We start from the raw sequence: 15,017 nt of genomic DNA on the forward strand, positions 1-15,017 counted from the left end.
TATTAGGGCATCTGATGCTACCAGATTAGGCTGTCTGAAGATACTGGCTTCCTGACCAAAAATGCACTAAACATTGATGTTATTGATTTTTTTTTTTTTTTCCCCTTTTCTCTTTGCAAAACTCATGTTCTTCAAAGACAACAATATTCTTCAACAAAACAACCAAACCAAACACCATGAATAAATATTTGAAAATATAAATAACATGAAGCATAAAACCTTTTTCCAAAATTCAGCATTAAATAACCTGAAAAGGGTTGATATACTGTAAAACAAAACCAACATATTAGCTGGGTAGCTCCGACACTGCTGTATTGTCACTGCCATTACCAGAATTGCAGAGCTGGAGACGAAGGTTTTGGTCGCAGTCCGACTTCGAAGAATACTAAGATTCTTGTGAGATTTTTTTAAATCTCCAAAGAATCAACAGACTTTAAAATTCAGAGTTGGAATGTTTTAACTCTTAGGAGTCTGTCGGTCGGACCTCAGGCTTTCTCACTCTGCAACTTGGTCAGGAGAGGTTAGAGGAGTTGATTCATATAATTTTTTTTCTCCTATCAAACAACTTTTGTTATCACTTTTCAATTCTTTTTTTTCTATCTAGAATATGTTTTTCTTACTTTTAATCATTTTCCTCCTCATTTCAGTGGTGAAGAAGTCCGTGCTCCTATTCCACAGAAAAGGGAAATCCTTGTTGAAGATGCTCCAGTCTTTGGTTAGTAATTATAATATTTCTTTTCACTTTCTTTTTTATTTATTTATTGGGGGAAGGGGGGTGGGGGCAGAATTTCCCCTATATTAAAAAAAAACAAAAAATGAAGAAAAATCTTTATGGTGCACATACCCAAGATGAACCAAAAATATAGTTCAAATATCATCTACATTGATCAAGTAGTTTTATTTTGAAATATGAAAATCAAATTTTATGAGTAATAGAAAAGCTACTACTTTCGAGCTTGCTATTTTGAAAACTAGCTAAAATCAACAAAGGGAGATAATTTAATAATTAGAGCTTGTGAGATTTATGTTGTAATGCTTACAAATTCCCATGAGGATTTTTTTTATAAAAATAAAACTACCTGATCGATTTACATAATTTTTGAGAATATACTATTTTCGTTTTGTCATGTCATCATAAAGATTTTGCTATATTTTTTGTTTTTTAATACGAGGAGAGATTTCAGACATTTTTTTCCCAATCATTTCGTTTGTAAATGAAATCTTTCCATCTCATCCAAGTTTTCTTTTGAAAAGATCCCATGCTCGATTTGACTCTCACATACGAAAGTGTTTTAAAGAAAATAATCTCAAAGATGATGATAACTGTTTAAAACTGAATTGTTTGTTTCGAATTTCTTTTTAAAAACTCCTGATGTTATTGTTAAATTCTTTTGGACACCAAAAACTTTGAATTAGTCTTAGCTATATTCTTTCATCAAAATACCACATGGCTTTAAACCTGTTTAAAAGATTCATAATTGTTTCAATAAAGTTTTTTTTATTTACAAATGAATACGTGTATGAGACTGATGGTGGAAAAGATCAACATTCAATCGACCTGCTTGTTATCGGTCCTCGTCAAGCTGGAAAACAGTGGGTGGTTTACTATCTAGAGAGGGTTGGGAGGGTTTTACTAACATTTTTTGTTTATTATTTTTGGACTTTTTCCCCCTACTCCACGCTAATGAAATATAGAATTTTTTTTAAAATGCTATTTTTACATATATATATATATATATATATATATATATATATTAAAACAAAAAAAAAAGATGATTTGATTTGGGAATCTTAAGTAGGACGACTCCTGATGTGTTTGTGATATTATGGTGAATGAGAACTCTAACTAGGATCAGTGTAAACAAATCAATGGTACAGTGACAAGGATGAACATAGAGCTCCCCTTCCTCCCAATTTTTGATTGGCCTTGTGCTTGATTTTTTGATTCGTAAATTTGACAATAAAAAGATATAAATCCCCCCCAAAAAATGAAAAATAAAAGAACCAAACAATATGCTAATATGACATGTTAGTGAGGCCCTTTCAATCCTCTAGTTCAACCAAAAACAAGCATGTCAATCTCTAAATGGAAGTGGGAGCTAAGTGGGGACATAAAAAGATTGGGATGGAATATAGAGATGGATGATGTCCACCAAGGTAGATACAAGATTTAGAATGTTAAATAAATAGAAGAAAATTTGCAAGTAGATTTTGTTGATAAAAATAGTTTGTGGGGGACGATTTTTTATTTTATTTTTTTAAATTAAATTGTTGAACTTATTAATCTTTTTCTGTTTGTAGTCCAAAAGATGATCACTGCTGATACTATAGGTTTGTATTTATACATACGTATATATATATGTATGTGTGTGCGTGATCAGTTCTGTGAATCCATTTTAGTTGTTTTTTTTTTTTTGTTACTTGTTAGTTTTTTATTTTTATTATTGTTATTATTATTATTATTGTCAGCTTCCGCCTCTTTTGCTTGTTCTGATTTATTGTTTTTTTTTTTTTTTTTTTTTTTTTTTTTTTTTTTTAAATACATTTTCTGTCATGTCTGGTCACACTTCTAAGCCATCTTGTTGAACTTCATCCCAGATTAGATGCATTTATCAGAGATCAAATTGCTTCCTATTGTAGCCAGATGTCTCTTCAGATCAAAAGGTGGGGAAAACCAGTTCCTCTGAAGGGGCACTGGTCGGGTAGAAAAAGAGCTGTAAATGGACCTGTCAACTTTCCCCAGTAGGGGGTACTAGTTTTTGTTCACAACCCCCCCCCCCAATATTAATATTAAAAATAATACAAAAAACTGCATGATACGAATACTCCTGATGAAACAAAAATATTATATTCCATTAAAAATTCACATATATTGATCAAGTAGTTTTTATTTTTAAATAAAAGAATCAAATTTTATTAGTATCAGAGGAGTGACTGTCTCGCCTACTATTTTGAAAAAGAGCTTTAAAAAAAAAAAAGATGAACTCAATAATTTATACTAGATTTATGTTGTAATGCCTACAAATTCCCATTAATCACTTAAAAATTATTGTCTTCTTAATAATAAAACTACTTGATCAATTTACGTTGTTTTTGGAAAATGATATTTTTCATTTTGTTATGGGTACATACATCATACAAATTTTTCTTTATTTTTGTGTTTTGATATATGGGGGAATTCTGTAAAAGAACTGGGGTGCCTCAGGCAATCTGCTGTAATCCAACCTCCATTCCCAAAGGTAATGCTTGGGAGAATCTATACCTCATTCTGACAATGATACTGGTGATTCTGGATTGTCTCTAGGTTTTCAGATTGATAGTAAAAGTGAACACTGGCTGGTCTGAAAAATTATCCAGTACCAGCTATGGGTGTGTTTCACAAAACTAGGTGTGAGATGGGTAAATATATATATATATATATATATATATATTTTGGTAATGTATAGATACAATGGCCTAGAAAGAAAATGACCGCCGTGTTCAAGTTTTATGTAAAAACTAAAAAAAATCCTTACTCCACATATAAATTATAAAGATAATTGTTTGGAAGAAAAGTTTCCTTCCCTCAAAAATAAGTTTTTCATATTAAACGACAGAATCCATTCTTTAAACATTTCTGTCTCCAGCCATCAATTCCCTGCAAATTAACTGTTCAATACGCATGGTAAATTAAAATTTCACACCTTCATGAATTCGATATTAATTGATGCTTGTCAATTGAATCATTTCAAAATTATCGGACAGATTCATGACAAGTGAGAATTTTATTATTTTTTCAGTCCGCATAAAATCATTTTCATAAACATCATTTACAAAACTTGTTGGATGCATTCTAAGAACTCAGCAGCCATTTTCTTCCTAGGCCATTGTGTCTAAACATTACCCCATACTTCTAAATTAACCTTATTACTCGCTCAACTGCTACCCCAACTATGCTGCGGCCTGTGCAGTCAACACTTCTAATCTGGGACGAATGTGACTAATTCTATTTAAATGAGTTTTATTTTTGTGAAGACGTGAAAAATAATTTAATTTTTTTTTTTTATTTAGCTGATCCTCTGTTATGATTTAATTGCAATTTTGTTTATGCATATTTTGTGGATTTCATCACATCCAATCATTCATAGATTGGTTCTTGTCCAGAATTCCCTCTAGATTAATAAAATTAATAGTAATAAAATCTGTATGATGAGACGAAACGAAAATATCATATTCCAAAAATCATGTAAATTAAGTATTTTTATTTTTATAAAGAGGCGATTAATGAGAATTCATCAGCATTACAAATTAAATCAGCTGCTAAGTTACTGAAAAAATTTGATTTTTTTTTTTTTTTTTTTTTTTTTTTTCTTTGAATAAAACTTCTTGATCAATTTACGAGACTTTTGGAATATAACATTTTTGTTTCGTTATGATTACATATATAATAGACTTTTCTTTATTTTTGTTTTTAAATATAGGGAGAATTCTGAACAAACCCCATAGATTTTTTTTTTTTCTTCATAATACAAATATGAAAATAGTTTTAATGAGAGAAAATTTTTTGATTGCTTTTAAATATGAATATATCATAATTTGTTTAACCTTTATGACTAGAGCATCTGAAAATGCCGATTATGTTGGTCACTGTTGCCCCTAACCCGCCAAAAAACAAACAAACGATCACTGTTATATCTTTTTACAGTTTTTGAATGCAGATACTTTGTGGGGAAGACTACATGCACTTAGATCTGCTAAAGTGTTTAAATAGATGTATGTTTTTGGATGTTCGTTCCAATATTAAAAAAGAAAAATAAAGAAAAATCTTTATGATGTATATATCCGTAACAAAACGAAAATATACAAAATAAAATAAAATTGAGCAAGTAATTTTACTTTTAAATAAGAAAAATCAAATTTTATGAGTAACCGAAATCGCAATTGCACCATGATACTTGACTTTTTCAGTAGATTCTTTGATATGACAGTGACGCATTCAAAATGAATGTTTCTGTTTAGAGCACAATTAAAGTATGATACTTGACTTTTGCATTTTAAACTTTAATTCAAGTCATTATATGTAAAAATAACTTTATGAAATCAGCAGTAGGTTCTCTACAGTGCAATGTAGACTACAATGTATTGTCGAGTAAGTCAGTGTGGTGAGGCATGTAAGCTTCCTCCCAGTGCACCACGATGTGTCCCCAACTAGAGCAAACAGTCAATTTGATTGAAAAATAGGCGATTTCACTGATTTTAATGACAATAAAAATGGAACATTCGTCAATGTATGAAACATTCGTTGATCATCATTCAATCTCGGGCAACATCAGGCCCCCCTGCTAGTGCATATATAAATGTATGTTTATTATTTTTTATCCACTTAGATCACTGCGATGTATAAAAAAAAAAAAAAAAAAAAAAAGTAAAAGGGAGTTTTTGTATGAAATTTTCTTTTCTTTTCAGCCAAACCAGGATTGTTTTGTGATTTAAGCTTTTGTTTATTTAATTATATAAAATTGAATTTTATTTGTGAATATAAATGTGTATTATTATATTATTAGTGTTTTTATTAATGTACAATTAAAATATGATGGAACAAAATTACAGAAAAACTGTTTGATATATTTACTTATCAATTCAAAGTATTAACACATGCAAAATATTATCAAGTAGAAATTAAAGATAAAATTAGAATTAGGCTGTATGGAATTGAAAATAGGGTCTATCTTCAAACTTATGAGTGCAGTCTCATTTTTAGTGTCAATTAGTGCTTGGAGTAAGATTCAAAAGGAATTTTTGAAAAAAGCCGATTTTTGGCACCTAGTACCCCAAAAAACTTGCAAAACTTGGGAGTTGAGGGTAATATAGGGAAATATTGCTGATTTCTGTAGATAAAAGATGTTCTATGGTGCTTAGAATTGATCTTTTCTCTTTTCACACGTTTCTGCTTCTGACGTACATTCATGACAATTTGTTTTTTTAGAGACTCACACTGTCAATATCTGCAACAGAAATATGGAATTTTCAGGTCACGAATGCATACGTTCAGCTATTTTAAGAATGCTGTGTGCAGTCCCCTTTGATCCATTTGGTTGGAATAAAAAAAATAGGAGACTTTACTTTTGGAACGCCCCTTGTAGATTAATCCAAAGAAGCACTTTTTTCTTTTTTTTTCCAGTTCAGATCAACACTATAAAAATATGGAGGGGGGATAGTTAAGAATTTTTTTTTGCCCAATCAGTTTTGTTTTGAATTATTTAATTTTATAAAATCATGAAACAGGTTAACGTTTATGTGCTTTTCTTGGATGAATTTAACTTTGAATTATTTTTTGACTGAATCACAGATAAGTTGTAAAAGAAAAATCTTTAAAAAATGGCCCATAATGCATTTCAGATGTAAATCCTTCCTATTTTTTTTTTTTTTTTTTTTAGTTTAAAAATACATAAAATGTAAATTCACTACAACTTTTTTTCTATTTACATTAATTTATTATTTACTCTTCATTATATAGCAGAAAAGAAAATGACATTTTTAACCTCATTTTTAAAAAGAAATTTTGCATTTTCTTATTTATAAAAACAACACAAAAAAAACTTATCTCCACCCAAACAATGTTACTTATGAATTAATTTTTTAATAAACTTTTTTAATATAAAATTTAATCATTTTACAAAATGAATTTCTTTTGTTTATGCAATAAAAATGAAAACACAAAATCTATGGGAGTAAAAAAAAAATAGAAACTGAATTTCATTTGATTCTTTTTACTTTTTGTACAGAAGTAGTGAAAATATTTTAAAATTTTATAAGAATTTTAAATCTCATAAGATTTTAATATAACAATTTAGACTCATTGTTTGATTCTTTTATTTATTTTTTTCTGTAAAAACAAACAAAAAAAAAAACTTTTCTTTTCAGGATTCCGGGGCCGACGTCCTGCACGATCAGTATTTGATGGCTTTCGAGATTTCCAGGCTGAGGCACGTGAGTAGTTAAAACGTTTTGATGAGTTCAAGTATAAATTAGGGTGGGGAGGTGGGTGTTTCTTACATTGAGCGTTTGCCTTGGTTGAGGGTGGGTGGGGTTCCTGTTTTTGAAAATTTGAATGTTGTATACAGCACATAAAAAAAGCAAAATTTTAAACTAAATCGTAAAGCCGATGTCCAAGATCAGACGCATATGACAGAATTCATGTTGAGGAAATTGTTAAATTCACTAGGCGCACTAATTAACTCAATTTGGAGATAACTGCACGGGATAAAGAGCCAACATGCCTATATATATTTATCAACACAGCAGGAAAGGGCAGACACCTCAAAGAACTATGTTTACTGCAAAGTGAAGAATAGATGTGTTACTGCGGATATCAACAATTGTTAAAATTTTGAGAAGCTCAGAATTGGACGATGACTTCTCTTGAATATTTTATTTCTGTGAATGATTCATGTCATTCGGATTATACCTTTTTGTTTTAACCCGTCGAGGCACTGCATTCTATGTCTTGTTTAAGAGAAAAAGAGATTAACTTTGTTTTGACCCATTGGGAAATTGCACTCTGTTTTTTGTTTTGTTATTGCACAATAAAATGATGGATATATAAATACACATATACATTAAAAATACAACCGCTAGAAACAACGTGCGGCTCTTTGCAAACAGACTTCTTTCTTCAAATTTATAACATGGCAAGAAAGAAGAAAAGAAAAAAGAAAGAAAGAACACACTGAAGATGGAGTATACCTCTGAAATATATTTGTGATAAATTTCAAACAAGTAAAATATTTGTTTATTTTCCTAATATTACATATTTGGCTTTCAAGCGCACGTGATGTGTATTTTATTTTATTCAAATTAAAACAACGTTTCTATATGAACTCTCATTCTTTGATATATAATCTTGTTCTGTCTGGTGATGATTTTTTTGTCTTGTCGAATTGTGCTCTTGGTTATTTCACGACGGTACTGATCAAAGAATCTAGGATTACCTTGCCATTTAGGTTGTAACACTCTACGGCCGGCATATTACATTTTTTTCTTAATACAATACGTAATTGGGTATAAATTTAAATTTGGAACCCACAAGGGTCGTATGATAACAATCATTTTAGTTTCCACGTGTCACAGTTATTTGTTACATACACAGCAATTTTTGTCTGTGTCGGAAGAAAAGGATTGTGGGGGATAGTTTGTTAACGTCTATGTTTAATTTATTAACAGGTTGTCTGGAACAAATATTAAAAATGATAAGGACATATAATTTACAAGGATGCAACTTTGAAATGAAACTAAGTGCAGTTGTTGGTCCTTGTTCAGAATTCCCTCATTAAAAAAACAAAATTAAAATGTTTATGATGTATGTACTTGTGACGGAAAAAAATATCATACACCAAAAACAGCATATATTTATAAAGAAAATCATTTTTTTAAGCGAATTTGAGTTTTTGTTGCTACCCCTTCCCATTTAAGAATTAATTTCTAATTTGGAGTTATCGCCCTTGTTTCTTCTTCAGACTGTTTTCAAGACATAAAATTTGAATTTCTTATTTAAAAAAACTACTTTATCAATTTGCATGATTTTTGGTGTAGGATTATGGGTACGTACATCATACAAATGTTTTTTTTTTTTTATATATATAGGGGAGGGGGTTCTGAACAAGCACCCAATTGTTCCAATTACAATAAGAAAACATGTTCTACAGGCATACACAAATGTGTGGAATTTTAACAGCAATTGCATTTCATGCAAAGAATAACTTATAACAACATTGTGTGGTTCTTTGACATAGTTTGAGAGAGAACTTCGACTCCATCAAAGCAATAACTGTACAGATGAAGTTGTTAGGGTTTTAAAAAGGCATGCTCATGCTGAGAGCAAGTTGACATGTATGACTACTTTGAAAATCTAGCCAAAAAGAAGCCAGTCTTCATTTGAATTCTCTCTCTCTCTCTCTCTCTCTCTCTCTCTCTCTCTCTCCACACACACATGCACACACACTTTGCTAGAGCAAGATTACAAATTAATTCTCTAGAAGTCTCCTCTTTTATTAAAAACTATACATGTACAGGATACTGTTCCACACTCTTTTGCACTCTTTCTCTACTTTTATTTGTGATGACATTTCAAGGTCTGCCAGCTTCTGGAAGATCAATTACACCTCCTTAGTTTTCAAATCGGCACACAATGTTTCAAATTTTCTTGGACTATCTCTTATGTGAAAATGTTGTTGATAAACTTTTTGAGTCAAAATAATTTACCCCTGATTTTGGTAAAATAACTTGCGTACATTGTTTGATCCATAATTAATTTTAAAAGTATTATCTGTAAAATATCTAAAATAGAGAAAAAAAAAAAAAATCATTAATTGTAAAATGACAAAAATTTTCAACACTTCAGTGACTTTTTGGACACCCTGTAGTATCTATCCAAGAGAGATAACTCTCGGTCCTTTTATTTACTTTTTTTAATTATTTTTTTTTATTTATTTTTTTTGCTGACTAGATAAAAACTAGTGGAAATGATTTAATCAGATTTCAAACTTTTTTTTTTATTTAGTTTTAATTTTTTTGTTTGTTTTTTACTCTTGCTCACTCCAAACAAAGCATAGGGAACTATGTGAGGAAATGAGCAAGATGTCTGTTCATATTACATTTAAACTTCTGCATGTTCGTACAGTCAGGGAAGCAGGGAGGGAGTTTCAAAGTCTACCAGTCCGGGGGAAGAAATAATTAGAGTAGAAGTCTTTTCTGCAGTGAAGGGGTGTGATTTTGCTGCTAGAAGGGGATGCAATACTATGACGAAGGTATGGGGTTTGGAACTTGGTTGATAATGAGGGACCATTCAGATTTTAGACTATTTTTAGGACCTGGGAGAGATTAGTGGTTGGTGCACTAGCCCAGATATGGCAATAATACTCCATGCATGGGCGAATGGAAGCTTTGTAGAGATATAGGATGCTCTCTGGTGTAAGTAATTTTCTAGCATGGTAAAAGAGCCCACTTTCTTTACAGCAACCTTGGTGATGTCTTTCATGTATTTGTTCCAATTCATGTTGCCTGCGAGTGTTTCATTTATGGGAATGGCTTGAATGATTTTTATTTATTTATTTATTTATTTTTTCTTCTCCAGGTCAACAAGAACAGTTGCTGCTGCAAGGCACTGCCAGTGTGACATCCAAGCATCAAACATTGGAAGACCTTTTTCGACCACCTATTGACCTCACTTTTAAGGGAACATTTGCAAGTGTAAGTTCAACTTTAAATTTTAGTTCTTGTTCAGAATTCTCCTTATTTAAAAAAAAAAAAAAAAAAAAAAAAAAAGATCTGTATAATGTATGTACCTGTAACGAAACGAAAATATCATATTCCAAAAATTATGTGAATTGATCAAGTTTTACTTCTATAAAGAAAATCATTTTTAAACAATTAATTGGAATTTATAAACATTGCAACATAAATTTAGTGAATATGAATTATTGTTGAGTTATTTCCCTTTGTTTCTTGAGATTGTTTTCAAAATGGCAGGCAAGACGGTTACTCATAAAATTTTTTTTTTTTTTTTTTTTTTTTTAATTTAAAAATAAAGATACTTGATCAATTTACATGATTTTTGGAATCTGATATTTTTGTTTTGTCACAAGTATGTACATCGTATAGATTTTTTTTTAAATATTGGGATAATTCCGAACAAGAACCAATATTTCATGTCAGGACCGGCCGTTTATCACATCTTGAATTACTGAAACCAAAGCAATTAGAAGTAGATTTCTTTATCTTCAATTCCTGTGTGTAGTATAGCAATGCCCAATCCCATCAAGTCTCGTAGCCCTACCACGCTTAGCTGTCGTTGAAATATGACCGAATTAAAATCTTGCTGTCTACTCTTTCTCTTTTATTAACCAAATTGCAAAAGTTGTTTCCATTAGCAATTCAACATCTTTTCACCTTTTTAGGCTCGTGATGAAGGCACAAGTCTAAACAAATGGTTGATGGTCAATATCCAAAATGTCCAAGAGTTTTCTTGTCAAACGTTGAACCGTGATGTTTGGAGCAATGGAGCAGTCCGCAGCATAGTGCAAGAGCATTTCATTTTATGGCAGGTGAGTCACAGAATGACATACACACATTTCTTTTAAATATAGCTAGCAGTTATCTAAAAAAAAAGGTATACTTTTTGAAAGAAATCATTCAATTCACCATTTAAAAAGAAATGGACAATATTTTTATATCACAATAAAAAAAATTATGAATGATGAAAGACCTGCATTTTTATTTTTTTTGTTTTGTAAATAAAAAAGAATTTCACTTTTTCTTGTAAAAAAAAAAAAAAAAAAAGCATTATTTTTTTTTTATTATTTTTTTTTCTTTTTTGTCATTTGGCTTTATTTTTATATGGTAAAGTAATTTTTCCGTTTCTGGATTTTTTAGATGAGGATTTGGAGTATTTGAATTCTTTGAACTACAGTTTTCATCTTGAATGTTATTTTCACAATGAATTTGATGATGCATCTCTGCTTCTGACACATAATCTATGGCAGTGATTGCTTTCTTAGTATCACACCATCAATAGTTGCAACAGAGAGATAAACTTTCAGGCTATAAATTTATAAGTTGTCATCATAACAATGCAATTTGCAATCCCCTCCGATACATTCAGGAAGAATAAAAAAATTGGAGATATTACTTTTGGAATGTCCATAAGTCATTCAGAGTTCAGTTTTCAGTCAAAAGTTTTCCTCTCTTTAGCTGTCTTTAACCTTTTTTACTCTCTCTCTCTCTTTTTCCTTTTTTTCTTTTTTTTTTATGAACATACATTCATAGATTCTAGTCACATGATTCCTGTCCACGTCAAAGCTTACATCGGCTAAAATATGAAAATAAAAATCAAGATTGAAAATAGTAGTTTGAAAATCCAAATTATCAATGTTTATTGAAAAAAATTACGAAATGGTTATCGTTTTGTATTATTAAATTATTCAAAAATTGTTGATATGCAATTGAACATTGTAATCTAATTCAATTATCAAATTTATATATTTTTTTTTCAACCCCCTGACGTGTTACTTGTGCACCAGGTATACCATGACAGTGAGGAGGGCCGTAAATATATGCAGTTTTACAAAGTGAAAAATTGGCCTTATGTTGCGGTTTTGGATCCACAAACGGGTAAGAAAAGAAAAGAAAATTACAAATTCATAGTCTTTGCTCAATTATAAAATAAAAAAATAAATGTGTTTAAAAGCTGGCTTTGTGTTTGGAAAAAATAATGTACAAAAATAATTCGATTAAGAATTTGTTTTTGAGTCACATTGACTCTTTCGATAACTGACAAACTGAAAAAGCAGTTCTTCAGAGCAGTGGTGGAGTCTGTCCTTGTTTGCAGTGTTACAACCTGGACACTCACCAAAAGATTAGAAAGAAAACTAGACAGCATGTACACCCCCTATGCTGCAGACAATGTTATATTGACAAAATCATCCCATGAAGCAGCAACTCTATGGCAATCTACCTGCCATATCTACTACCATCAGGGAGCAATGTCTACGATTTGCCGGTCATTGCCAGAGGAGTAAGCAAGAGTTGGTGAGAAATGTATTGCTATGGACTCCATGGCATGGGCATATAACATAGGATGACCTAGATCCATGTACATTCAGAAAATTGCACATGATGGCAACTGTGATGCTGAAGATCTGAGGCAGCTGATGGAAAGCAGAGAAGTCTGGAGAGAAAGAGTCACATTGGTCCGAGCAAGGAGAACTGTTTTTTGTCCATGAATGATTGTCTTCAAATTCTTTGGAAATACTCCTAACACTTCCAACTCTGACAGTTTTTTTGTTCTTGTCCAGAATCCCTCTATATTAAAAAAAAACAAAAAAATATCATATTCCAAAAATTATGTAAATTGATCAAATAGTTTTATTTTTGAATAAGAAAATCAAAGTTAAGGCATAACAGGAGAACAGCTATCTTGTCCACCATTTTGAAAAGCTTAAATAAAAAATATGAAGGGAGATAACTCAACATAATTCAAATTGCGATGTGTATGTTTATTCCCTACGAATTCCCATTAATCACTTAATGATTTTCTTTATAAAAATAAAACTACTTGATCAATTCATGTGATTTTTGGAATACGATATTCATTTAGTCATACAGATTTTTCGGTGCTTGTAAAGATACATTTGATTTTTTTAAATATGTTGTTTTAAGCAAAAACAACAGTACTTACTTGTCATGTTGAAAATAATGTATTAACAAATTATGAAAATTCATTGAATAGAAAATTATTTATAGTTAAAAGTAATTTTTATGTAAAATTGGGGGAAATTGCATTTTTCCTAGATATGAACACTTTGAAGATTTCAAATACTGAGGGCATATTTATCTCCATTTTCGATAATGTAATTGTTTTAGCCGATATAGTGATAGACTTTCTTCTTTTTTTTTTTCTTCTTTTTTTTTTTTTACTGAAAGTATAATAGCAGTTGTTCTACTCAATGAATTTTCATAATTTTTGGATATATTACTATTTTCGACAGAACAATTAAGTAAAAGTGTTTTTGCTTAAAACCACATATTTAAAAAATCGATCTGTCTACTATCTTAACAAGCACAGATTTGTTTTTATTTTTGCTTTTAATATAGGGAGAATTCTGGACAAGAATCATCAATCCTATCCCCTCTCTAACTTCTAATTCCTGACAATTTAAAAAAAATTTCTGTTTTATCAGAATCCTTAAATTAAATCTTTTTTTCCAGCTGTTTCTTTTTCTAAAAATATTTCTTTTTTTTTTTTTCCAGGAGAAAAATTGGCTGAATGGAGCAATTTGGACCATGCAAAATTCTGTGAACATGGTAAAAAAACAAAATTTTTATACTTCAATAAAATTGAATCTTTTTTATGCAAGAATATTGTCCATAAAATTCTGGTTTTGGCACAACAGATACCAGCATAGACTTTGGAATTTGTGCAAAGGTGCATTAGGATTCAGGTATAATTTTTGCACTCCTCTACAATATCATTGGGACTTTTTGCACTCCTCTGCAATATCATTGGGACTTTTGCACTCCTCTGCAATATCATTGGGACTTTTGCACTCCTCTGCAATATCATTGGGACTTTTGCACTCCTCTGCAATATCATTGGGAAAAAGTATTGGAAAATATTTTTAGTGAATAGCCTACAATAATTTCTTCATGAAATAACTAAAGAAAATTTGCTATTTTGTAAGACCCAGCCAAGCTTACAAGATACAGTGGAATCAAATTTTAAAATCATTAAACAAACAATTTAGGCTAGAATTTAAAAATCCGGCGATTACAGCAGTTGCGGACACTGCATGGCCATTAATTTTTGTGAAATTTCAATCAGAAAATATCCTGGGTTGGAAACAAGGAAAATGCGAAGAATGTTTATGTCAATCATTATGTAAGCAGGAGGAATCGATATAGGTATGAAATGTGGAAAGACAGATATGGATTTCTGTTTTGTCTGAAACGGTGCACTTTCTACGCAATGAATTTTTAATTTGCTTGAAATGATGTATTAAGTAAGTAACTACATAGACTCTCTTTTCGTTATTTACTAGACCCGAGATGTAAAAGAGGGTGTCGCTCCTTTCCCTGTATTACTCCACTTACCCTTGATCCTCATTTTATGCTGAATTTTTAGCAAGGAGGTATTCAGTACATTTTTGAAGTCTTTGGTATTAAATCAACCAAAGATTGAACCCTGGTCTTCTGGCTCATTATCGCACACTAACCATTATGCCAAAATTTCTAGTTATATATTTAGATATTTATCGCATCAAGTAGAATATTCATTAAAATCTCAATCTGGTTTTTGTCTGGAGTTCTCCCCATATTAGAAAACAAAAATAAAGAAAAATATGTTTGATGTATGTACCTGTGACAAAACAAAAAATATATTTCAAAGGTTACGTAAATTGATCAGGTAGCTTTATTTTCATTAGGAAAATAATTTGTAAACAATTAATAGGAATTCATAGACATTACAACATAAACTCAATCGA

General features: G+C 30.6%; 1 protein-coding gene across 2 annotated transcripts in view; it reads left to right on the forward strand.

Annotated features, from left to right (window-relative positions):
• Positions 1-15,017, forward strand: part of LOC145252510 (UBX domain-containing protein 7-like) — a 45,474-nt gene that overhangs the window by 21,068 nt on the left and 9,389 nt on the right. The window contains exons 3-9 of one of the 2 annotated variants that reach the window (XM_080112014.1): positions 648-715; positions 2,302-2,331; positions 6,904-6,969; positions 10,112-10,227; positions 10,935-11,081; positions 12,057-12,147; positions 13,786-13,839. In XM_080112014.1, coding sequence (XP_079968140.1) covers positions 648-715; positions 2,302-2,331; positions 6,904-6,969; positions 10,112-10,227; positions 10,935-11,081; positions 12,057-12,147; positions 13,786-13,839 — 572 coding nt within the window. The remainder of the gene's footprint in view (positions 1-647; positions 716-2,301; positions 2,332-6,903; positions 6,970-10,111; positions 10,228-10,934; positions 11,082-12,056; positions 12,148-13,785; positions 13,840-15,017) is intronic. The other variant, XM_080112015.1, reaches the window with a different exon arrangement.

The sequence above is a fragment of the Euprymna scolopes genome, chromosome 29 (genome assembly GCF_053919585.1).
Source record: "Euprymna scolopes isolate OS-2025 chromosome 29, ASM5391958v1, whole genome shotgun sequence".
In the NCBI taxonomy this organism is placed as follows: domain Eukaryota; kingdom Metazoa; phylum Mollusca; class Cephalopoda; order Sepiida; family Sepiolidae; genus Euprymna; species Euprymna scolopes.